This window comes from Oryctolagus cuniculus, chromosome 16 (assembly GCF_051225735.1).
Source record: "Oryctolagus cuniculus isolate XC-2025 breed Fujian yellow rabbit chromosome 16, ASM5122573v1, whole genome shotgun sequence".
In the NCBI taxonomy this organism is placed as follows: Eukaryota; Metazoa; Chordata; class Mammalia; order Lagomorpha; family Leporidae; genus Oryctolagus; species Oryctolagus cuniculus.
In genome coordinates this window covers 5,304,372-5,331,406 of record NC_142882.1, presented here as the reverse complement: position 1 = coordinate 5,331,406, position 27,035 = coordinate 5,304,372, and the positions used below count along the sequence as shown (strand labels likewise).

The window sequence follows — 27,035 nt, the reverse complement described above, 5'->3', positions numbered from 1 at the left end:
AGATAATAGTTGCACAATAGAGTGAAAGGTCTAAATGTCATTAGATCACTTTAAATTGCTATTTCTTTTGAATTACTTTCAGGTTGAGATGTAAAATCACTTTCTTTTGTCTGGTATTGGCAAAAGTAAATCTAAAGCCAAATCGATAATAAACAGAAATGAGCAGATGGAAAAGAAGTCTGCATAATCACTTCTATGTATAATGAACACTTGTCATGTGATTATCACATCAGTTCAAATCTATATGAAATGGTATAAAATTAAGGAGTTTCAGGACAATGCATTATACACATGAAAATGATTTAACATGTCTAATATTTGCACTGAAATATTCCAACTATATTATAAAGCTGACATTAATATTAAATGAATAATGAATGAATAAATACAGTAATGAATGAATAAAAACAGCAAACAGGGGCACAGCAGGTTAGCGCCCTGGCCTGAAGCTCTGCCATTCCATATGGGGGCTAGTTCAAGACCCGGTGCTCTATTTCTCATCCAGCTTTCTGCTACAGCCTGGCAAAGCAGCAGAAAATGGACCAAGTCTCTGGGACCCTGCACCAGGAACCCCTGGCTCCTGGCTTCAGATCAGTGCAGCTCTGTCGAATGTGGCCAATAGTGAAGTGAATGAACAGATGGAAGACCTCTCTCCCTCTGCCTCTCCCCCCTCTGTGTAAACTCTTTCAAATAAATGAATAAATCTTAGAAAACAGCAAATGTGTAATTCATTTTATTAAAATATGAATATTACAATGTCCACCAGGTGACAATGAAAACACAGAAATGAAAAGTTTCATGGAGAGACTTTATCTGAGATCAGTTTGTGTTTGTGAACATGAAACCTAGGCTAAGAAATTTATACACAGTATTATTTTTGAAGAGAGGAGGATTGGGGCCAGTGTGCGGGTGTAGTGGTTATAACCACCACTTGTAACTATGACATTCCCATGTGGGTGCCAGTTCATATCCTGGCTACTTCACTTGGAATCCAGCTCCCTGTTAGTGATCCAAAAAAAGCAGTAGAAGGGGGCCTAAGATGCAGACACTCAAATGGACAACTGAATTGATGTCCTTGCTTTGGCATGAACCAGCACTGGGCCACAGCAGATAACCAAATAAAGGATAGAGAAGAGCCAAATCAACAAAATTAAAAATGAAAAAGGAAATGTAACAACAGACACAAGAAAAATAAAAAGAATCCTCAGAAGTTACTACAAAGAGCTGTATGCCAACAAACTGGGGAAGCTAGAAGAAATGAATAGGTTCCTGGACACATACAACTTAGCTAAACTGAGCTTTGAAGACAGAAAACCTAAAAAGACCCATAACTGAGATGGAAATTGAGTCAGTAATAAAGACCCTCCCAACAAAGTAAATCCCAGGACCAGATGAATTCACTGCACAATTCTACCAAATATTGAAAGAAGAACTAACTCCAATTCTTCTCAAGCTATTTAAAACAATTGAAAGGCATGGAATCCTCCCAAATTCCTTCTATAAAGCCAGCATCACCATAATCCCTGTAGCTGGAAAAGATACAATAGAGAAAGAAAATTATAGACCAATTTCCCTGATAAACACTGATGCAAAATCCCTCAACAAAATCCTGGCAAGTCAATTTCAACACCACATCAGGAAGATCATTCACCCAGACCAAGTGAGATTTATCCCCGGTATGCAAGGATGGTTCAACATTCACAAATCAATCTATGTGATACATCACATTAAGAAATCAAATTACAAAAACCATATGATTATCTCAATAGATGTAGAGAAAGCATTTGATAAAATACAACACTCTTTCATGATGAAAACTCTAAGCAAATTTAGTCTAGAAGGATCATTCCTCAACATAATTAAGGCAATTTATGACAAACCCACGGCCAGCATCCTATTGAATGGGGAAAAACTGGAAGCATTCCATTTAGATATGGAATCAGAAAAGGATGCCCACTGTCTCCATTGCTATTCAATATAGTACTGGAAGTTTAGCCAGAGCCATCAGGCAAGAAAAAGAAATGAGAGGGATTCAGATTGGTAAGGATGAACTCAAAATATCCTTATATGCAGATAACATGATTATATATATATATATATATATATATATATATATATATAGGGGAACTGAAAGACTCCACAAGGAGACTACTGGAACTCACAAAAGAGTTTGGTAAAATATCAGGATATAAAATCAATACACAAAAAAGCTACAGCCCTTGTATACACAGACAATTCCATGGCTGAGAAAGCACCTTCCTACAGGGCACCGGTTTATCTAAAAGATTTGTTAAGGGACTTAAAGGGAGACTTAGACCCCAATACAATAGTTCTGGGGGACTTCAATACTCCACTCTCAGATATAGACAGATAATCCAGACAGAAGATCAACAAGGATACAGTAGATTTAAACAACACTATAGCCCAAATGGATCTAACAGATATATACAGAACTTTCAATCCTACAGCTAAAGATTTTACATTCTTCTCAGCAGTACATGGAACCTTCTCTAGGATTGACCACATACTAGGCCATAAAGCAAGTCTCAGCAAATTCTAAAGAATTAGAATCATACCATGCAGCTTCTCAGACCATAAAAGAATGAAGTTGGAAATTAGCAACTCAGGAATCCCTAGAGCGTACGCAAACACATGGAGATTGAACAACATGCTCCTGAATGAACAATGGGTCATAGAAGAAATTAAAAGAGAAATCAAAAATTTTCTGGGAGTAAATGAGGATAACAGCACAACATACCAAAACTTATGGGACGCAGCAAAAGCAGTGTTAAGAGGAAAGTTTATATCAATAGGTACCTACATCAAGAAATTGGAAAGGCACCAAATAGAGGAGCTTTCAATTCACCTCAAGGATCTAGAAAACCTACAGCAAACCAGACCCAAATCTAGTAGGAGAAGAGAAATAATTAAAATCAAAGAAATCAACAGCATAGAATCCAAAAAAAAAAACATTACAAAAGATAAGAAAAACTAGTAGCTGGTTTTTTGAAAAAATAAACAAAATTGACACCCCATTGGCCCAACTAACTAAAGAAAGAAGAGAAAAGACACAAATCAATGAAATCAGAGATGAAAAAGGAAACATGACAACAGACAACACAGAAATAAAAAGAATCATCAGAAATTACTACAAGGACCTGTATGCCAGCAAACAGGGAAATCTATCAGAAATGGATAGATTCCTGGACACATGCAACCTACCTAAATTGAACCAGGAAGACATCAAAAACCTAAACAGACCCATAACTGAGACAGAAATTGAAACAGTAATAAAGGCCCTCCCTACAAAAAAAGCCCAGGACCAGATGGATTCACTGCTGAATTCTACCAGACATTTAAAGAAGAACTGACTCCAATTCTTCTCAAACTATTCAGAACAATCGAAAAAGAGGGAATCCTCCCAAATTCTTTCTATGAAGCCAGCATCACCTTAATTCCTAAGCCGGAAAAAGATGCAGCACTGAAAGAGAATTACAGACCAATATCCCTGATGAACACAGATGCAAAAATCTTCAATAAAATTCTCGCCAATAGAATGCAACAACACATCAGAAAGATCATCCACCTACCAAGTGGGGTTTATCCCTGGTATGCAGGGATGGTTTAATGTGCACAAAACAAACAATGTGATACAAACATTAAGAGACTGCAGAAGATAAACCATGTGATTATCTCAATAGATGCCGAGAAACCATTTGATAAAATACAACACCCGTTCATGATGAAAACTCTAAGCAAACTGGGTATGGAAGGAACATTCCTCAATATAATCAAAGCAATTTATGAAAAACCCACGGCCAACATCCTATTGAATGGGGAAATGTAGGAAGCATTTCCACTGAGATCTGCTATCAGACAGAATGCCCACTCTCACCACTGCTATTCAACATAGTTCTGGAAGTTCTAGCCAGAGCTATTAGGCAAGAAAAAGAAATTAAAGGGATACAAATTGGGAAGGAAGAACTCAAACTATCCCTCTTTGCAGATGATATGATTCTTTATTTAGGGGACCCAAAGAACTCTACTAAGAGACTATTGGAACTCATAGAAGAGTTTGGCAAAATAGCAGGATATAAAATCAATGCACAAAAATCAACAGCCTTTGTATACACAGACAATGCCACAGCTGAGGAAGAACTTCTAAGATCAATCCCATTCACAATAGCTACAAAAAAGTAAGTACATTGGAAAAAAATTAACCAAGGAGAAAAAAGATCTCTATGATGAGAATTACAAAACTCTAAGAAGATAAATAAAAGATGACATTTAAAAATGGAAAAAAATTTCCATGTTCACAGAACGGAATAATCATCATCATCAAAATGTCCATTCTTCTGAAAATAATTACAGATTAAATGCAATACCATTCAAAATACCAAATACATTCTTCTCAGATGTAGAAAAGATGATGCTGAATTTCGTTTGGAAACCTAAGAGGTCTAGGATAAGTAAACAATCTTATACAACCAAAATACAGCCAGAGGCATCACAATACCAGATTTAAAGACATATTACAAAGCAGTTATTATCAAAGCAGCATGGTATTGGTACAAAAACAGATGCATACACCAATGGAACAGAATAGAAATGCAGAAATCAATTCAACAATCTATAACAGCCAACTTATATTCATTCAAGTAGCTAAAACCACTCCCTAGAGCAAGGACAGGGATTTCCACAAGCAGAAATATGAAGCAAGGCCCCTTCCTTACACCTTACACAAAAATCCATTCTAAATGGATTAAAGACCTAAATCTATGACCCAATACCATCAAAGTACTAGAGAGCATTGGGGAAACCCTGCAATACATCAGCCTAGGCACAGTGTTCCTTGAAAAGACCCCAGAGGCACAGGCAATAAAAATCAAGATTAACAAGTGGGATTACATCAACTTGCAAAGCTTCTGTATGGCAAACAAACAGGAAAGTAAAGAAGCAACAAGTAGAATGGGAGAAATTATTTGCAAACCACACAACTGATAAAGGATTAATAACCAGAATATATGAAGTGATCAAAAAACTCAACAATAGCCAAGCAAACAACCCAGTCAAGAAGTGGGCAAAGGATGTAGACATTTCTCAAAAAATGAAATCCAAGTGGCCTACAGACACAAGAAAAAATGCTCAGGATCACTAGCCATCAGGGACATGCAAATGAAAACCACAATGAGGTTTCACCCCACTCCAGTTAGAATGGCTCTCATACTGAAATCAATAAACAACAAATGCCAGTGAGGATGTGGGGAATAAGGTATCCTAATTCACTGCTGCTGGGAATGCAAACTGGTAAAGCCACCATGGAAAACAGTTTTGAGATACCTCAGAAATCTGAATATAGCCCTACCCTAGGATCCATCCATCCCGCTCCTTGGAATGTACCCAAAGGAAATGAAATCAGCAAATAAAAGAGACATCTGCACCTGTATGTTTATTGTAGCTCAATTCACAATAGCCAAGATATGGAATCAACCTAAATGCCCATTAACCAAAGACTAGATAAACTATGGAGCCGGTGCCACAGCTCACTAGGCTAATCCTCCACCTGCGGTGCCAACACCCTGGGTTCTAGTCCCAGTTGGGGCACTGGATTCTGTCCTGGTTGCTCCTCTTCCAGTCCAGTTCTCCGCTGTGGCCCAGGAGTACAGTGGAGGATGGCCTAAGTGCTTGGGCCCTGAAACCACATGGGAGACCAGGAGAAGCACCAGGCTCCTAGCTTCAGAACAGCATGGAGCATCAGCCACACTGCTCCAGCTGCATCAGCCATTGGTGGGGGTGAACCAATGGAAAAGGAAGACCTTTCTCTCTGTCTCCCTCACTGTCCATTCTGCCTGTCAAAAAAAGAAAGTAACTATGGGATATGTACTATATGGAAAACTATTGGCAGTTTAAAAGAATGGAATTTGGTCATTTACAACAAATGGATGAATCTGGAAAATATCATACTTAGTGAAAGAAGCCAGTCCCAAAGGGACAAATATCACTATATTCTCCCTGATCTGTGACAACTAACAGAGCACCTAAAAGGAAACCTGCAGAAGCGAAATAAACACTATGAAAAGCAATTACTTGAACTGCCCTTGGCCTTGGTTTGACTGTCGAGGAGCACTTTATTATTTCACTTTATCTAGTTCTTCATTCTTTTTTGCTTCTCTACTTAATACCATTAGCTAAACTCCTTACTTAACCTAGAATTAATCATACATGTATTATCAATTGAAAATAGATTCCAGTTAAAAATAAGAATGTGAATGGAAGAGGGAGGAGCTGTACAGATCAGCACACATTCACACAGACCTACCCCTAATGGTGATGCTAAAAATGTTCCATGGACTCCAAATCCCATTTATCTGGGTGGCACTATTCCCATCTTATGTGTAAAAGTGATCATATTAAGAATCAACTTGATCATGTACATGGGAACATCAGACAAAGGGATCACATAAATAAGAACAAGTGCCTGATAATAACAATAGACAGAATTACAAAGAAGGGAAAGTTCTAAGATGGGAAGCAGTCCATACAGCAGACATATAGAATGACAAACACCCTAAACAGCACTCTGACCTCAGATTCAGCCCCTGAGGCCTGAATGAAAACATGATGAGAGAATTTCAGGCATGGAAAGCCAAGACATAGTGGCAAAAATGGTTCTGCATGAAGGATCTCTGTGAGTGAGACCCCAGTGGAAAGAAAAAGCCATCAAAGAAGGATGTACTTTATGCTGAAGGGAGCATAGAACTTCCACTTCATATATGCCCCTGAATAAAAAACTGATGGAGTTTGTGAATTCAAAAGGCTTCCATAACCTTGTCAGCTCATGACAAGAGCCTCAGGTGATCACTGACATCATAGCTAAGAGGTCAGTTGTTAAATCAACAACAGAAGTCACTGTGCACTTGCTCCCCATGCTGGACCTCTGTCCTTAATGTGTTGTACTACAAGAATTAAAGGGAAAACTTGTCTTCAAACTGTGCTTCATGTTGTGTGTGTCTGGGTGCAAAGAGTGGAAATCTCTCTTAGTAAAGAGTAGGTCTTCTATATATATGAAGTCAGTTGAAAATGAATCTTAATAGAAAATGAATGGGAGAGGGACCAGGAGTACGGGTGGGAGGGTGGGAAAGGGGACAAGAAACACAATAAATCTAAAAGCTGTACATATGAAAATTTGTAGTCATTAAATAAAAACCTTGAAAAATAAAATAAAAATAAAATATAAAAAGTAATGGAAACTGGAGGTGGGCTGTGGTGTAGTATATTAAGCTTCCACAAGCAGTGCTGGCATCCCATATGTCAATGGCTTGAGTCCTGGCTGCCCCACATCTGATCCAGTTCCCCGTAAAAGAAATAGGAACAAAACAGCAACAAACTAAACATCCAGTTAAGAAATGGAAAACGACTTCAACACTCATTTTTCAAAAAGAAGAAACTGAAATGGCCAAAAGCTCTTCAAAAAATGCTCAGGACCACTAGCCATCAGGGAAATGAAATCAAAACCACAATCAGGTTCCACCTCACCCATCAGAATGGCTTTCATACAGAAATCAACAACCAAGCTGTGCTGGAGATTTGTGTGAAAAGGTACCCTAATCCACAGGTGGTGGGAATGTCAACTGATACATTCATTGTGGAAGACAGTATGGAAATCTCTGAGAGCTGAAAAGAGATCTGCCATATGACCCAGCCAACTCTCTCCTAGAAATTAACCCAAAGAAAATAAATCAGCATGAAAAGTGGTCATCTGTACCCCCATGTTCATTGCACCTCAATTCAAAATAGCTAAGTATGGAATCAACCCAGATATCCATCAACTGATGAGGGGATAAAGAAACCATGGTATACATACTCTAAGAATATTAATTAGCAGTAAAAAAAGAAATCGTGTCTTTTGTAACAATGAATTACTACAAGGAATTATCATTTTGTCATAAAAATGTAAATACCTGCAATAATGTGGAGGCCCCTTGAAAACACCATGCAAAATGAAAGGTTACATAAATCCACAGAGTCCAATACTTCATTTATATGAAACACTCAGGACCATTAAATCCACAGAAACAGGAACAGATTGCTGGTTGTGTAACTGGCAAGACAAGGAACTGAGTGTGAGAATTAATGGATAAGAAACCTGATTTGTAGTGATGAAAATACTTTAAAATATGACAGAGATAATAGTTGCACAGTAGAGTGAAAGGTCTAAATGTCATTAGATCACTTTAAAATTGTTATTTCTTTTGAATTACTTTCAGATCGAGATGTAAAATCACTTTCTTTTGTCTGGTATTGGCAAAAGTAAATCTAAAGCCAAATCAATAATAAACAGAAATGAGCAGATGGAAAAGAAGTCTGCATAATCACGTCTACGTATAATGAAAACTTGGTGTATAACTATCAAATCCATATGAAATGGTATAAAATTAAGGAGTTTCAGGACAATGCATTATACACATGAAAACGATTTAACATGTCTAATATTTGCACTGAAATATTCCAACTCTATTATAAAGCTGACATTAATAGTAAATGAATAATGAATGAATAAATACAGTAATGAATGAATAAAAACAGCAAACAGGGGCAGACGCTGTGGCACAGCAGGTTAGCGTCCTTGCCTGAAGCTCCCCCATTCCATATGGGGGCCAGGTCCGGACCCGGTGATCCATTTCTCATCTATCTCTCTGCTACAGCCTGGGAAAGCAGCAGAAAAAGGACCAAGTCTCTAGGACCCTGCACCAGGAACCCCTGGCTCCTTTCTTCAGATCAGTGCAGCTCTATCCAGCGTGGCTAATAGGAAGTGAACTGAACAGATGGAAGACCTCTCTCCCTCTGCCTCTCCTCTCTCTGTGTAAACTCTTTCAAATAGATGAATAAATCTTAGAAAACAGCAAACATGTAACTCATTTTATTAAAATATGAATATTAAAATGTCCAGCAGGTGACAATGAAAACACAGAAATGAAAAGCAATGAAAAGTTTCAGGGAGAGCCTTTATCTGAGATCAGTTTGTATTTGTGAACATGAAACCCAGGCTAAGAAATTTATACACAGTATTATTTTTGAAGAGAGGAGGATTGGGACCAGCATGAGGGTATAGTGGATATAACCACCACTTGTAACTATGACATCCCATGTGGGTGCCAGTTCATATCCTGGCTGTTCTACTTGGAATCCTACTCCCTGTTAATGATCCAAAAAAAGCAGTAGAAGATGGCCTAAGATGCTGACACTCCAATGGACAACTGAAATGATCTTGCTTTGGCATGAACCAGCACTGGGGCACAGCAGATATCTTCAGAGTCTATCACCAGATGGAAGGTTTCTCTGATTATCCCTTCCTTTTCTGTAATTGGTGCTTCAGAACAAAACCATTATAAGAGAAACATAAACTGTTCAAAAGAAGGTTATATTCTGCAAGTTATTTTATAACATCAGAATGCAAAATCGGTTTTAAAATCTTAATCTCTAACAACTGAAAACTGTGAGAGCCTTAAGAGCTACACTTCAGAACATCTGTTTCCTTGGAAACTACTCTATCCCTGAATCCTTTCAAAGCATTCTTCTCAGGTCTGAAGAGAATAATGTAGCACTTGGGGACAAAGATGCAGCCCAGGAGCCCTGCACTGGAGCACAAGATGGAGAAGACCTCCACAGCCACCATGACCTTCCCCTTGGTGCTGTGGTAGACAGGCAGGAAGGTCGCCCAGACACTGCAGAACACCAGCATGCTGAACGTCAGGAACTTGGCTTCATTGAACTTGTCAGGCAGATTCCTGGCTAGGAAAGCCACAGTAAAGCTGGCCAAGGCCAAGGAACCCAGGTAGCCCAGGACACAGTAGAAGGCAGTGACTGAGCCCTTGTTGCACACCAGGATGATGTGGCCATGCTCAGAGTGTGCATCTGTGTCAATAAAGGGAGGAGAAGTCCCAAGCCAGAAGCCACAGAGAGCCAGTTGGATGAGGGAGCAGATGGGAATAATGGAGTTAGGTACCCCTGATATCAGCCAGTGTCTCATCCTTCTCCCTGGGGCAGTGACCTTGAAGGCCAGAACCACAGTGATAGTTTTGGCTAGGACTGTGGAAACAGCCATGGTGAACACCACTCCAAACGTGGTCTGCTGGAGGACACAGGTGGTTGTGTTGGGATGACCAATAAACAGTAAGGAGCAGAGGAAGCAGAAGATGAGGGCGATGAGCAGTATGTAGCTGAGACAACGATTGTTGGCCTTGACTATGGGAGTGTTTCGGTGCTTCAAAAAGACTCCAAGAACCACAGCAGTGAGGACAGAGAAGCACACAGCTGTGCAGACTAGGGTCATCCCCAGGTGCTCTTCAAAAGACAGAAAGGTCAGTTTTTTGTAGAAGCACTGGTCTCGCTCTGTGTTGGCATACTGAAGATCTGGACACTTCACACACTGGTCCATATCTGGTGAGAAACATAATTAACATCATCTCAAGTTCAGTTATTCCTGATTCACAAGTACCTTCTAGAATGCCCAACGTAGCTAGTTTAGGCAAATGGTCCTTATTTGATGTGAAAGACAGCATATACAGTGACATATGAAATTATTGGCAATTATTTATGTCCATCTTCCTCATGTTAACCAGTTAATACTTCATCTTCCTAAGTACCTTACATAATGATGAGTACATGCTCTTTTTCTCCTAACAAAGCCCTAAGGGCTACTCCCTGAACCTATCCATGGTGCTTTAAAAGCATACCTTAGCCTGTGTTATTTTAACACCACAAATTCCATCTTCATTGTCTTTGGATTGGAAACTGATGATCAAGGTGCCAGAGGGTTCCATGTGTGGTGAGGGCTACTCTGCCTTTATACAGGGCACATTCTGCTGCATGCTCACTTGGAACAAGAGCAAGCAGCAGCCCTCAGTTTTTAAGTTTTTATTTAATGATTGCATTTTTCATACATTCACCTTTAGGAATATAGGGGTTCTTTTCCCTATACCCACACTCCCACTCCCACTCCCATCACATCTCTTTTTCCCTCTTTTTATACATCTCCTTCTTCATATGGTTCATTTTTAGTTTGATTTTAAATACAGAGGACCAACTCCATGTTAAGCATAGATTTCAACAGTTGGTATCCACACACACAGATCACATACAGAGCACCGTTTAGGAACAAAATTTGCAGTCGATTCTCATAGTACAACTCATTAGTGACAGCGGTTCTACAAGGGGACTAAGTACACAGTGACCTCTGTTGTTACTTTAACAATTAACATGTTTATATATGTATGATGTCAGTGATCACCTGAGTCTCTTGTCATGGTCTGCCAAGGCTATGTAAGCCTTTTGTGACCAGAGACTCCATCGGTATTTAGACAGGGCCATATGCAAATTGGTTGCTCTCTCCTCTCTTCAGACAAGAGTACATCCCTGTTTGATGACCCTTTCTTTCAACAGAGGTTTCACAGAGATCCTCCATGTAGTCTATTTTTTGCTGCAGAGTCATGGCTTTCCATGCCTGAAATGAGCCCTTTTTGTAATAGTGCTATTCCCTCTGTACTCTCATGGCCTATTCAACCACCCAATGGTTGCAATCTTTGTTTAAATGAGTATTCATTTATTTATAATTTACATGAATGTCAGAGTTTCAGAAAGAGGAGGAGAAGCAGAATGGAGAGAGAGAGAGAAAAAGAAGGAGAGGAGGACAAGGAGAAAGGGAAAGAGGGAAAAAGAGGAGGGGCAGATCTTCCCCCAGTGATTCACACCCCAAAAGACATTAATAGCTGGACCTTGTCTGTTTTGAAGCCAGTAACTGGGAGCTTCTTCTGGGCTTCCTGTATTGGTGTGAGCTCTGAAACTTGGGCCATCTTCTGCTGCTTTCCCAAGCATCAGGGGAGAGCTGCATTGGAAGTGAAGCAGCTGGGACTGAAACTGCTGACCAACTGGGATGCTGGCATCCCAGCCAGAGGCTTACCCTACTATACCACAGCACTGGCCCCGGGTTCCCACTCTTAATATCATGGGATGGAAGATATACTTTGTGAATTTGGGTTGCACAGAAATCACCAGGTATCTCACTAAAACATATCTCTTTAAGGTAGAATCTGGATTATGTCATGATAGGGGAATACACTGATTGACAAACCACCATTAGAAGGCAAATGGTCAAGTTCTAGAGAAACACAGAAGAGCTGTACACTTGATAACAGCTGGATTATTGGCCAGCATTGAACATTTTCATCAAGGAACACACTAGGATGCTGCCTGTAATCAAAGTCAGTCTGTAGATCAGCTTGAAACTTACTGGCATATTTCCACATTCCTTTTTATCCTTGAACATGAATTTTCTCTCCAGCCCTGTCTGTATCCTCTTATGTTCAATATATTGTTCCATTGAAGACTGATGTCACAACTTGCAGATTTCTTCCAATATTTAGTTAGTCTTTCCTTTGGATATTTCATAATTTTGAGACATTACAAGTGCCACCTTTCATAGCTTTGTTTTCTAGAATCGGTAAGGAAAACTAACTGCTTTGTACAGTTGTGTATACCAGTACTACTTATTTCAATTATCAATTCACTGATTTCATTACACCATCCCAATATCACTTTTTTTTGACAGAGTGGACAGTGAGAAAGAGAGACACAGAGAGAAAGGTCTTCCTTTGCCGTTGGTTCACCCTCCAATGGCCACCGCCGCTGGCGCACTGTGGCCGGTGCACTGCACTCATCCAAATGCAGGAGCCAGGTGCTTATCCTGGTCTCCCATGGAGTGCAGGGCCCAAGCACTTGGGCCATCCTCCACTGCACTCCCTGGCCACAGTAGAGAGCTGGCCTGGAAGAGGGGCAACCAGGACAGAAACCGGTGCCCCGACAGGGACTAGAACCCGGTGTGCCAGCGCTGCTAGGCAGAGGATTAGCCTATTGAGCCATGGGGCCAGCCAAATGTCATTCTTTTTTGACAATATGCATGGAGCTGAATCTCCTGTTAATTTTTTTTGGTAGAAGTTGCGTTCTTTCGTCAACTTTGTATCCAATCTTCAGCTGTAATTTCCATGTTTTGTAGCATTCTAAAATACTCTTTAGGATTGAAAGCTAATCCTTCTTTTTGTCATGTTTGAGTGGTTTTGTTCTTTGTTTACAATTCATAGATCACTTAGATTTTATTAACTATTTTTCCTCAGTTATGCTAATTATTATTACATTTTTCATGTATTATAAACTGAATCAGATTTTATGAAACTCTTTAGGCATGATGTAGCCTATTTAAAAACACTGTTGGATTTACATTGAGATTTCAAATGTACGAATTTATTTCAACAACAGTGTCTTACAATTGCATTTTGCTGAAATATCTGGCAGTATTTGATCCATCAACTTGAGATGTTCCCATAGAAGAAACAGAATTTTTCCATTTTTCCTGTTCTCTATAGGAGTTGAGAAAGGAGTTCATCTGAAAATTGTTTATCACAATTCAAGTATTGGGAATTATTTTAATAACTGTGAGGATATTTGGATTTTTCAAATATTGCTCAACAAATTTCATAATATTTCTATTTGAAAATATCTGAATTTCTTCTATATTTTTCAATGTATCAGAATTAAATGATTAATAAGCTCTAATATTAGTATTTTTATATCTAAATAGACCTCTTCAGCTCTCTTTGTGTATACACACACACACACAAAGTAATCTTATTGTTCGCACTGTTCCATCTTGCTGAGGTTCATAAATCTTTCTTGTTTATGATCACCAACTTTAAATTCTTCCAATTTTTACTTACTTCAGTTTCCTTATAATGTCCACATTTTACCTTCAAGGGCTTGTGCTGAATTTGCAGTCATTGACCTACCTTGGTATGCATACTTATTTTTTTAAAGACAGAGTTACAGAGGGAGGTAGAGACAGAGTGAGGTCTTCCATCTGCTGGTTCACTCCCCAGATGGCTGCAGCGGCCAGAGCTGTGCTGATCTGAAGACAGGAGATTCTTCAGAGTCTCTCATGTGTGTGCATTGGCCCAAGGACTTGGGCCATCTTCTACTGCTATCCCAGGCCACAGCAGAGAGCTGGATCAGAAGAGGAGCAGCTGGGACTAGAACCGGTGCCCATATGGAATGCTGGTGCTTCAGGCCACGGCTTAAACACACTGTACCACAGTGCCATGCCCACTATGCATACTTATTACCGTGTATGTCAGCTTGTGGTCTTTTGATATGAATTTTATAAATGTGTGTACATATGTAAGCATAAGAAGGTTCTTGAAGATTTATATTTTGAGCAGCAATGACTTTTGTCAAAGGCTAAGATCAGCCCCATTTATGATATTTGATGAGTATCATGTTCAGGATGATATACTGTATGATTTCTAAGATAGTTTTTCATATAACACACAGTTTGTTTAGAGTTGTGCTTTCTCACTCCAAGCATGCTACACTTGAATTTGGTGAAAGCACTTTTACCTATACAAGCACAAGGAACTCAGACATGAGTTTCCCTATACTGAATTAGCACATACATCACACTACTCCTATGGACTGTACTCTGTTGCCAGAACCTTTCATTATCAACAATAAGTTACACAAAGTTTGAATGATACTAAATATATGGTACAAATAACTACTCATACAACACAAGCAAAAACTGGAAAATCTTTATGATACATGTGATAGCATAGTTCTGATTCATGCAATAAATCTTAGAAATGCCACACTGTTTTCTGGGGTGAATATTATCCAATCTTGGTTTCTATTCATTTTTTACTATATGTATATCAGCCTGAACTACAACATGGTCAGCATTCCAGAGACATTCAGTCTTTTGTATGCTTTCATAAATAATACAGAGTGTATTGTGGAAAGTTTTATCCTTTTGTGGATTATTATTGATTATAAGGATTAATTTCTACTGTAAGGGGAAAAACTGTTCTCAGCAGTCATATTCCACATACTTTCTTTCCATGGATAAGTTGATAATTTAAGAAACAGGTGGTAACTTCTCCAAGAGGCAGGCACTGACTTACCTGTCTGATTGGAAATCTCATTCCCAGGACAAGGTGTGCAATCAAAACAACAGGCAGGCTTTCCCTCCTGAGGGGTTTTCCTGAATCCAGGGCTGCAACTCATACTGCATACTGAGCGTGGAGTCTGAGAAAAATCAGATGAGTGTTGCTCATAGTTCAGACTATTACTTAAGTTCCAAGTAGAGGGTTTTCAAGTCCTGCAAACCTGTTCACTTAAACTGTAAATATCTGTTTCTGACTCAATGGCAACATTCAATTTGATTTTCTTAAATAGATTCAAAAGATGTGGAGGAACAAGTGTGTGTACTGACCATCCTCAGACACTAAAAACATAACAAAGTATTTAGATTGGGAGGGGTGTGGTTTAATGTCTCTAAGTGTCTTTTGAATAAGCCATACTGCACATACTCCCTTAGCAGTTGGGGGTAACAATGTGTCATGTGAACCTTATGATCAGTCCAACTTACCTCTGTAATTCCTGTGGCCCACTCTATCAAATTCTCAGAGAGAGACAACTGTTCACTCTGTGAAACATATGGGGAAAACCGTCCTACTTTAACCTTACGTCCAAAACCATATGGAAAATTCCAAAAGTTGAGAATGTCATATTCAGCTTCCAAATTTCTCTTGTGATTCAAATTCACTAGGTCACCAGCTGGATTGGTAAATTGGAGGTTCTTCAGAAACGGGTGCAACTGAAAAAATACATCATATTCTCATGAGGATTGACCAAGTTATAACACACCAAACCCAGGTTAGAGAAAGCCTCTCTTTGTCTGTAATCTCAAATAAACAATAGAACCTGTTTAGGACCACCCAATGAATTGAAGTAAAAAAAAAAAAAACTGATGAGAACTACATCAAGGTAAGAATGATTTCACTCATTTTTCTTTTTTTTAACTTTTATTTAATGAATATAAATTTCCAAAGTACGATTTATGGATTACAATGACTTCCCCCCCATAATGTCCCTCCCACCCGCAACCCTCCCCTTTCCCACTCCCTCTCCCCTTCCATTCACATCAAGATTCATTTTTGATTCTCTTAATATACAGAAGATCAGTTTAGCATACATTAAGTAAAGATTTCAACAGATTGCTCCCACACAGAAACATAAAGTGAAAAATAATAGATGATTTTTTTAATGATGATGAAATCTGATCAGACCTATTGTCATGTTTAATCCCAGTGAGAGTCAAGTTGGGAATTGATAATTTCTTCTTCTTCTCCTTTTTTTTTAACAGAAGATCAGTTTAGTATGCATAAAGTAAAGATTTCAACAGTTTGCACCCCCATGGAAACACAAAGTGAAATATACTGTTTGAGTACTCATTATAGCATTAAGTCTCAATGCACAGCACATTAAGGACAGAGATCCTACATGAGGAGTAAGTGCACAGTGACTCCTGTTGTTGACTGTACAAATTGACACTCCTGTTTATGGCATCAGTAATCTCCCTATGCACCAGTCATGAGTTTCCAGGGCTATGGAGGCCCCTTGAGTTCTCGGACTCTTATCTTATTTAGACAAGGTCATAGTCAAAGTGGAGGTTCTCTCCTCCCTTCAGAGAAAGGTACCTCCTTCTTTGAAGACCTGTTCTTTCCACTGGGATCTCACTCACAGAGATCTTTCATTTAGTTTTTTTTTTTTGGCAGAGTGTCTTGGCTTTCCATGCCTGAAATACTCTCATGGGCTTTTCAGCCAGATTGGAATGCCTTTAGGGCTGATTCTGAGGCCAGAGTGCTGTTTAGGACATCTGCCATTCTATGAGTCTGCTGAGTATCTCCTTTCCCATGTTGGATCACTCTCCCCTTTATTTATTCTATGAGTTAGTATTAGCAGGAGTCAAAAATTTCTAGCTGTGAGATTCAGACCATTTCCAACAGTGCGTTCGAAGCTACCAACACTCTTTTCCTCAGTGTACGTAGGACAACTATCTGTAATAAAGTTACTAGAATAAAGAACTGTGCAAATTATATGAGATCCCTTATGTTCATTGTACATGAACATCCTCAGAAACATTTGAACCTTAAAATAATTACAGTACTGCTGAAGTTGAAAATGGAATAACACAATCTAGGTATTTCACATGTCAAAATTAAATGGACAGAATTGGAGAATATTTTTAAGTCACAGCATTTATGCTTATTCAAATTAGCTTCCCACTTTTCATTGGAGCCCTTTTGTTAATGACAAATTACAGGCAGAGGCTCATGTTTATCTTATGTTTTGCAGAAGGGTTCCCAAGCTACTTGGATTGAACACCTGCAGAAGCTCTTAAGGGGATCACTTCAGGAATACATGTCAACCATGGAAAGCAAGTTACCTGCCAGGGAGAAAATGCCACCTTTGCCCCCTTGTTCCCTGGCTGCATTTCTACATCTTGTAGAAGCATCTCATGTACACTGTGGGCCACAGCATACACAGCATTGTATATGTTGTAACTCCCATCACTCATGGTCATATCAAAATGATGCAGAGGCAAGGACTCCAAGGAAGCATTCAGTGGACAGTTCTGCAAAGTTTTACAGGATGCCCCAGAAACTGAGCAATTAAAAGCCAGTGACCAGAATTTGGAGAGGTAAGAGTCTTCTGGGTACTTGGAAGGGTTAGCTGTCCGAAGAAAGTTTTTGAAACCAGAGATCTCACTATGGTGGTGTGAAAAAATGAGAGTCCCATGGAATGAGTGGAACAGGAAAGGTTCCTCAGAACTGGCAAAATCCCATTGTGAGGTGGTGACCCAGACTTTCCATGTCATTAACTTCCACCATGATTGAAAGCTGGCGCCTATGAGTGACTCTGTGACACAGAAAAGAATCACCACATTTGCTGATGATTTTAGGATCTGGATATGAGCACTATTTTGGAATGAAGAAAGTGTCTCTACAGTGGCTGGGATCAATTCCACAAAGTCTACACAGATGCTATTCTTCTGCAACTCTACTTTCAAATCAGTCATAAACTTAATACCTTTTGGGAGGTCTGAGATGGCCAAACCCACCCAGGTCCACCCAAAGTGGAGCATCAAGGAGGCCATGCCATGGGCCAGAGAAGTGTCTTTGGGTGCCATCTGATAGAGGGATGGAAACTGACCACTGTCACTCAGAAGAGTTTCAAAAGGCCCAAGAGTCAGCTAAGGGAAAAGGCAAGAAATCTGTGTAAGGTTATTGTCATAGTGTAAAACATTATTCCTGAAAAAATTAAGCAGATAATCGAAGTGTCAGATTTTAGAATATTTCATTTTTATCATGTCCCAGTACATAAAAGCTTACTAGTTCATGAATCATTAGACTCACAGGTTGAAAAAAACATTTCTCCTTTTCACTCACCCACACCCCTGCTTCAGAACAATTGTGGCTAATCCACAAAATCTCTGCATGTCTTCTCTTCAGATCACATAATGTGTCAAATGTATAAGGTCTCTGTCCCTTAAATTTTTGGTTCTAAGTGAGGCACCTAAGGTGATGTACTTTATCCCACTTTTTCACTACACACTCACCTGTGGAATTTTGTAGAGTTCCAGCAGTGTCCCCATTTGGACAGCAATGCTGCTTTCTGATATTACAGCAATAGACTTACTCTGTTTCTTACATGTATAATTAGGAACATGCTTTTCCAGTCCCACAAGCCAGATGAAGGGGTTCTCCATTACCGTCATATGACTGTGCATGACATTATAGAGACCAAATCCCAAGGTCATGTTGGGTAAAAGATGGGGGTTTTTGTTGATCTCCTCAATAGCGAAAACCAAGGCCAGAGCATACTGGTAGTTTTTGGACTGAAACCTGCATGAAAGGCACAAGGATCTTTAAGGGAAAAGCTTCCAATCCAGATTATCTTCAATTCTGTGATTACTGTGACAGATGGATTGGTCATGGCCAAAAATTCATATGTTCTAATCTGTATGTGTAGATTTGCTGAGTACAGAGTGTGAACTGTTGTATTTGTAGGACACATGTCCTCACCAGAACCAAAGCTGCTACCAACTTTTACTGGTTTCCAAGCCTAAATGATTCTGAAAAATAAGATCTGCTTTTACATCATAATGTCTTGGGTATGTTATCCCATGGTTGTCCATGCAGCCAAAGAGCATGATCTTATTTTTGGATGCAAACCTCATCAATTTAAATCATCTCTGGCAACAGCTACCTCTTCTAAGTGTTTGTATTTGATATATAAAGTAAATGCTACAACAGGTTCTGGAATGCCCTCTCTAAAGTTCATGCACACTTAGGAGTACACTCCAGTTGTCAAAGAAAGCATGAGAAAGAAAGTCACATCATCTTTAGCACTGCCTCTAAATGTTTCCTACATCCACAAACTACAATGATTCTTCACCTTACCATATCATTAAGTGCTTCTTGAAATAGCAGTCATACAATCATAAGGCTGCAGGTTGTAAATGGAAAAGATAGTAACTCAATTGAAGGCTATGTGTTCAAAAAGAGGGATGATGTCACAGTACTGAGAATGATAGATGGGAGTCTGTAATTAATCCTGAAAAATCTCTTTCCCATCATACTTACCCATCAACAAGCATCACAAGCCAAGAAAATAAAATCGAATTCAGAGCTTGAAAGAAGGGAAATAGTGAAAAGGGAGGAGCACTTTAGAGAAGCTGGAAACACTCCCTGGCTGAACATGAATCACTGGGCTATGAGGCACCTGATGCTTTACAATTAAGCCAGTCATGCATTTAGAACACTAAACATATGTTAAAGTAAATCATTATGAGTAGTATCAGTATTTACTCCAAACTGGCCTTCTTCACTCACGTTTTCCTACAATATTGAATATAAATAGCCTTCCATGTGAAGGAAATGATGAATTTCTACTTTTCATTATGAGTGATATCAGTATTTACTCCAAACAGGCCTTCTTCACTCAACTTTTCCTACAATATTGAATATAAACAGCCTTCAATGCAAAGAAAGTGATGCATTTCTACTTTCTAGGATCTGACATTTCACAAAGAATGTAAATGAGGAGCCCCTTGTATTTATTTCTGATGTCTTGTGTGTTAATTCCTCATGAATAGACCAGGTCATGTACACTGCTTGTTAAGGGTCACTGTGTGCTCCAGAGGAAGTGACAGTTTTTCAGTTCTTGGTCCTTGCTGTAACATAATATGGATATATGTATGCATATTATATATGTATTCTCTCTATATATCTATACATAGGTATACTATAACCATGCACACAGTAGCTATATATATATATAGTGTTTTATGTATATATAATTTGCATACATATTTGCTATCCAAATATGTCATTCATACTTTGTAGCATGAGGAAATTTGAAAATCATTGCTATGAATCAAATAAAATTCGGTTTTGTATTTCATATATCTGTATCTCTCCTCATTACTATGACACTTCCATTATTCCGCATCCTCTCATTTCTTTCTCCAGTTGCTGCCTTATACCAAAATGTCTAGACGGCTCTTTTACACACTGGAATTTGTAAGAGTTTATCTCTTTTATGCTGTGTTCTTTATCTCTAAAAACAGTTTATCAGTAACTGTTGTATATTCTAAAGTTAGTGAATCTAACATTGGAGGGTATAGCACCTAAATCTATTGACAGTTCAGTATTTCTTGTTTTTCCAAGTATCATCAACACAGATATTTTCCCTGGGTTTATTAAGATTTGATTATGGTCTTCAGTTTGCATGCCATACATCTTGGACGAACTTGGGCTCTATTCATAGCCTCTTTTCCTACTACTGGAAAGTCACTATTTCCTCGTCTCCATCATTAAGGGTACACTTAAATGATGTGCTGCATGCACAACCATGGGGAATACTACTACTAATGAATGAATATTTCATGAATTGGACCCCATGTACACATATTGTTAGGTAAATTTATAAAAATCAATGTGAAGTGAGTAATATTGCTACAGCAAGCTAGTATCCATTAGATTTTTTCAGCAGAGATATTTGGACAAATGCCTAAAATACTTCATCAGTTGCATCACCTTGGTGGCAACAACTATACTTCTCAAATCCATTGGCTTTAATGATACTGAAATGATCTATGTCCTAATACCTACCTTCTACCAAAGTTCTATGCAGCTGCAACCTACTTCCTGTAGCCTTACAGTAGAAAACAATTAGAAATTTGTCACCCTCATAAACAGGTTTGAAGAAAACAATTCCACTGTCCTACAGATACTATATTCTGCATGCATGAAATTTATATATGTTATATATGTATATGAAATATTTATATTTAGTTACAAATAAAGGTTCTTCAAGAGGGGCAAAAACAGAATAATCCCCCTTAAGAAATCTATTTTGCCCAGAAAAGGCAGAATCAGGGAAACACTGTAAATGTAGTAGATTACTACCATTGAAATTCTTATGGGTATATTTATCAGTAAAATATAATTATTATATTTGTGCAAAGCTGTTGCGCTGAGATTACTTTTACATAGAAAAAAATTTTGAATCTTTTCTCCTTTACAACTGTAGAAGAAATGAAGTGTTCTCATGGCCCCAAATCTAGTATGTAGCAGAAAAGAGTGTGAGCACATGTGGAAGAGCTCATGTAATTCAGTTCATTCATTTCAGTGCATGGGTTCTGTAAGAATCTACTACTGAGGCACAATAGGCCCCTGAGCTGTTGAAAGTGGACAGGGAAGGATAGGAGGATACTGACCAGAATCTGGTTCCCCCTCTGATGAGACAACATTTCCCTGAGCCATTCATGGTGCCAGGCAGAAAGAAATGTCTTCCTCATGCCCCAAATCAATTACCAGCAGTTTTTAGGAGGGACAGAAGATGGACAGGGCAGGGATACAGAACATATTTGCCTATCCATTTGCAGACCCAATAACAAGTAGCTAATATGTAAATAAATGGAAAATGGTTATGGCAAGGAGAACTTACCAGCTGAATCTGTGATATTTGATGAAACTTCTCTCAATTCTGGGAACATCATATGTGTAAATGTGCAAAAAAGCAGCGATCTCAATATCTCCATCCTTGTAAAAACTCTGTTCCATTTGGGAATAGCAGTCGTGACCATCCTGACATGTCACAAGGAGATACAGCTGCAGAAAGAGCAAGAGAAAAATCAAAGAAAACATCTGTGAAAAACCCTATGAGACAAGAGCACTGGAATATGCAGGGTCATGCAGGTGGATACATAGTGTGTGTGTGTGTGTGTGTGTGTGTGTGTGATTGCTTGAAACAAGTCACTTTAATACTGCTCCATCTGACCTCTTTCCACCAGCTGTCCACTCATCCATGGGGGAATCTGATACTTTTCTGCCCTGAGGCTCTGTAGTTCAGGTCTTCTGCCCTGGTGAAAAACACAAGTAGAAAAACATGTTTGTGAATCATCCTCTTCACCCCAGGTGCCAGGAGTTCCTCCAAGTCCATGGATACAAAGACTCAAGGGAAAGACTCCTGCTAGTTACATTTGGTCCAAGGGCTTTGTCAATAAACCACTCCATGAACTTTTGACAATTATGTACCAAGACTGCATCAGAGGGCATGAAGGGAGGCATCAGGTGAGGCTTTCAGTAAGTTTTCAGACCAGAAATCTCCAGTATCACACACTACAATGACTCAAAGTGAAACAGGGCAGCCTCCCTCAACCAGTGTTCTGGGCAGCCACACATCACTTTGATAGCACATGGACCCCAAACCAATCCTGTTTACAGAGATACCCACTAGGACATGTGGTTTTCAATCACTGTGAAACCAGTAATCAGCCTGAATTCAGATATGTCCATTCTGCATTTCTAATCACTTCATCTTTAGTTGTAAAACATAAAAAACTTCCACATTGCTGTTAACCCTGGTAATCCCATGATGATCTGCTTTTGCACCTACAACCTTGGTTGGTGCTCACATGAGAACCTGGGACTATTTGAGTACTTATACCTTTTTTACTCTAAGCAGACAATACCAGCGGGAAGTCACCTCTTTATCCCACCACCACAAGCACCAAGGGCAGGATGATGCCTGCAGTCAGCTACACTTCTTGAATGCAAGTGACTTTCAGGATGCTTATGTAGGACACCATCAGGGCAGCTATGTACCATTCAACCTTTGCCAAACCACAGACTGCACAACACAAGAGTGAACAAAATGGATACCATGTCCTTTGGCAATAATGAGGATCAACACTAATCATTTGTGCTTGTATACCTGTGTGAGGTATTGCCAATAGAATAAATCTAATAAGGGGGGTAAGAAAGGGCATATATGCGAATTCTATTTTTCCACTCAAAAGTTTTTTAAACTCAAATTACTGTAAAAGTGGTGCCTAATATTTTAAGTAAAACACATTTTTCATTGCTTAGCCACTTCTCTGATGCCATTAGGGAGATTTTGATTAGGGGTACATGCAAAGTGAGATGCAGTATAGGAACAAAATACACAACAGAATTCAGTGACTTGCCTAAAATTGAAAATATAATTTCTTGATGAGTTAAACTTATTACTGGTACATTGATGAAGCTTGTTGTCTATTCAGTTAAACAAGAAACATAAATCTAAATCAGAGAGCAAGCATCCACTGTTCTCTCTAATGTGTAGGAATTAAAAATAGAGTCAATCTTAATGCACTCCATTCACTGAAAAAAAAATTGGGAATGGAGAGGATGAACACCATGCAATGAGGAGGCTTCAGAAAATTCATGGAAAATGTGTGTTATGAAACAGTTATGGACGATTTTTTTAAAAATTAGCCCCCAGATGTATTCAATATTTTTTGCTTAAGTGTTTCTTTCATATTTAACATTTTCATCTTCTATATCCTTAATGCTGCATTTGACATTTTTTTATAGTTTGTGATGAATGCTTCAATTATAGAACTTCAGACTTAATTCAGGGAAATATATATTCTAATTGCATAAACTTATATGGAATCTGAAATCATACTTTTATGTCAAATTGAACTTTAGAAACAACATCATAAAAGTTGATAATATTTTTTCTATTTGAGACTTTTTATAATTTATATTGAAGTCCAATATCATGTAGGTTATTGCAAAGCAATTTCCAAAAAAAATACGTGGACATTTGAGTGGGCAGGTACAGAGTTCTCTGTGTGTACAGGGAACACACACATGAACTTACACTCATTCTACATCGAGAACACTGTCTCCAATGGACTATCCTGGACTATCTTCTCAGGCTCAATACACTTCAAATCAAAAGTAGAAATTGCTATAAGTACATGGTAACATTAATGTGATAGCAAGCAGTAAAGGAAACTAAGAAAATTCGCAATGCAGAGGTGAGCTGGCATGCCAGCACTCACTGTATCAATTCTCAGTAACTCCAAATTAGCTATGCTGGTATGTAAAGTCTACAACACTGCATTTTTAACCATTCTGAATTATGTCCCAGACAAAAATCCCCAATTCCTCCAACTTCCAGCCATACTTAATCTGATGCAGCTCCTCTGAATATAACAGAACATGACACTTTGCTAGTTTTGCCATTTCTGGTAATCCATCAGGAATCTGTTTCTACCATCATCCATCTAACCTAGGAATAATACTGCTGATTACTGAAGAGAGACCAAGATGGCTGAATGACAAGGACATACTGTTATAATCTAGGAGGAGATATAAAAGTAAAAGTGGAAGAAATACATTCTCCTGGGATAGTTAGAGAGAAAACCACAGTGGGAATTCTATGGAAGGAAGAAGAATGCTGTGGATCAGTGTGGAAGCTGCAGACATGCAGTATGTTCAAGGACACAACAGACAATCCCAGCAGCCAAGAACCAGAGAAAGCAACAGTGTTGGAGAGGGAGGGGTGATCAGACTGCAGTGCCTGTGCCACTGGTTATGTAATTGGAGGGAGAGATTTCAAGAGTCAACCACCTGAGAGAAAATTGGAGAATATGGCTACATTTCCTTCCAGATACATGTTTCCAACATACAAATTAAAAAAAAAAAAAACAGAAGGGACAGTACAAATATCATTGAAACTGCATAGAGGGATTGAACAGACATTCCTGCACAAATAGAAGAGCCAAAGGCCTTACCAAGGGTGCTAAACATTAGTAAACTTGGAATACTATTCAAAATCACACTGAGATATCACCTCACATCTGCTCAATTGCCTAGAATAACTTTTGTTTTAAAGATTTTGTTTGAATGGAAGATTGAGAGAGTGAATGTGAGTGATACAGTCAGAAAGAGAGAGAGAAAGAAAATATCTTCCATCCCATGGTTCACTCTCCAAATGATCACAACAGCTGGAGCTGAGCTGATCCAAAGACAGGAGCCAGGGGCTTCTTCAGGTCTTCCAAATAGCTGCAAAGGACCAAAGACTTGGGACACCTTCCACTGCTTTCCCTGGCCACTAAAGGGACTTGGATCCTTAGGGATCTTTGGTAAATGTCTCCAACCATGATTATTATCAACTCCAAACTTAGAACTACTAGAGAATGAATGTTTTGTGCAAATATGGGGAGGTTGAAATACTGCTCTGTAGCATGATTATAGTTGGTGAGGTCTTTGGGTGGTAATAGCAATTTTTTATGGCTTACCTAGTTGCTTTCTTGCAATTTTCAATATGAGACTGCACGGAGAGTTTGTTACATCTCTCTAACAGGTGAAGACTGTGAGAAGAGGAAAGGAAAACTATCTTTAGTGGAGGCAGGAAACGTGTCCTGGACAAACACCAACCTTATGTATATTGATCCTGGTCTTACCAGCCTCAGCAATTCTGAAAAATAAATTTCTGTTCTTAGGTCAAAAAGTCATGGTATATTATGACTAACAAAACAAGTAAATTGGGATGAACACTAGTTACTCTCATTTGTGGCAACAGACGGCTCTCCCAAGTCCTTGGATTTTGTATTTGTAGCAAATGCCAGAACAAGCTCTGGAATTTTCTATCTAAATTGCATGTTCCACAAGGAAGAGAAACTGATTTTCAAAGGAAAGCAAAATGAATTAAATAAAAATCAGTCTTGCTGAATTTTGCACATGTGCCATCATGGACCAAAAATGGTTATATATATTAGCACATCATTAAATGACTCCTCAAACAGCATCATCATGAACATGACTTTGTGCAAGGTCTTTGGAAAGAATAACTCATCTGAGGGCTATGTGGCTAGCAGAGGCAGGATATCTAAGAGTGGAGAATGGTGGAGTACAAGGCTTGGCATTTATAACTGTTAAGCCTCCTCCTTTTCAAAACTGGGCATCAGCTCCCACCCCAAATCAGGAAACTAATTCAGATTCAAAGGCTGAATGAAGGAGAATCTTAAATGCAGAACATTTAGAAGATGTCAGAATCACTGGGGGGACTTCAAGTACTGTAGATCAAAAGGCACTGCACCTAGTGAAGCTGAATGGCTGCCATCTAGTTTTCTATGGAAATCTGAAAAGTATGTTCATATAAAGAATGACTATTGGTAGCAGTTCTAACTGCAAATAGGTCTTATTCTCTGAATCTTAACTCCAGATGTGCATGCAGATTGACTTGAAGGTAAAGAAACACATCATGCATTTCTACAGCCACTGACACAAAACTTCCCCAAGGTTAGAACAGAGGTGCCCTTTGTGTTTCAAGTGTCCTGAGTATTCAGTCATGATGAACAGTGTATTTCATGTTGACAGCTTATACACCCTCATATTTTCTGACCAGAAGAGGTATCTTTCAATTGTTGGGCATAGGATTTTATATGTTTCCAACATGACAAATTGTAAACTTGACTTTTCAAGTATCTCTTTATTATCTATGTTGCTTTCTGGGTGAGATAAGTGGGAAATTGCCATTCTAAGCAAAAATATATTTTCTGATCTGTATTTAGTCTTTCTCTTCTCTTCTTTGTCATTCTTCCAGTTTTCCTCTAATTGCTCTGTTCCTTTCATTTCCTCCTCCTCTTCTCAATAAAGCTGTATATGATGAGTGCCAAAGAGGCTTTATGGGAGTTTGCAAGTGGATACGCTATATCATTCCATCCTTTATCTCTTCAAACAGGTCATCAGTGGTAAGAAGAGATTATGACACTGGGAAATCTAACAGTTGGGGATTTAGTGGCT

At 38.8% G+C, this 27,035-nt stretch overlaps 1 protein-coding gene across 1 annotated transcript in view; it reads right to left on the bottom strand.

The window, feature by feature from the left end:
- The window catches only part of LOC149121418 (vomeronasal type-2 receptor 116-like), a 70,324-nt gene that overhangs the window by 32,860 nt on the left and 10,429 nt on the right, over positions 1-27,035 (bottom strand). Inside the window, exons 2-7 of the mRNA XM_089316317.1 lie at positions 21,901-22,064; positions 18,506-18,791; positions 17,333-18,139; positions 15,473-15,700; positions 15,006-15,129; positions 9,548-10,440 (exon numbers count right to left, since the gene is read on the bottom strand). Coding sequence (XP_089172443.1) covers positions 9,548-10,440; positions 15,006-15,129; positions 15,473-15,700; positions 17,333-18,139; positions 18,506-18,791; positions 21,901-22,064 — 2,502 coding nt within the window. The remainder of the gene's footprint in view (positions 1-9,547; positions 10,441-15,005; positions 15,130-15,472; positions 15,701-17,332; positions 18,140-18,505; positions 18,792-21,900; positions 22,065-27,035) is intronic.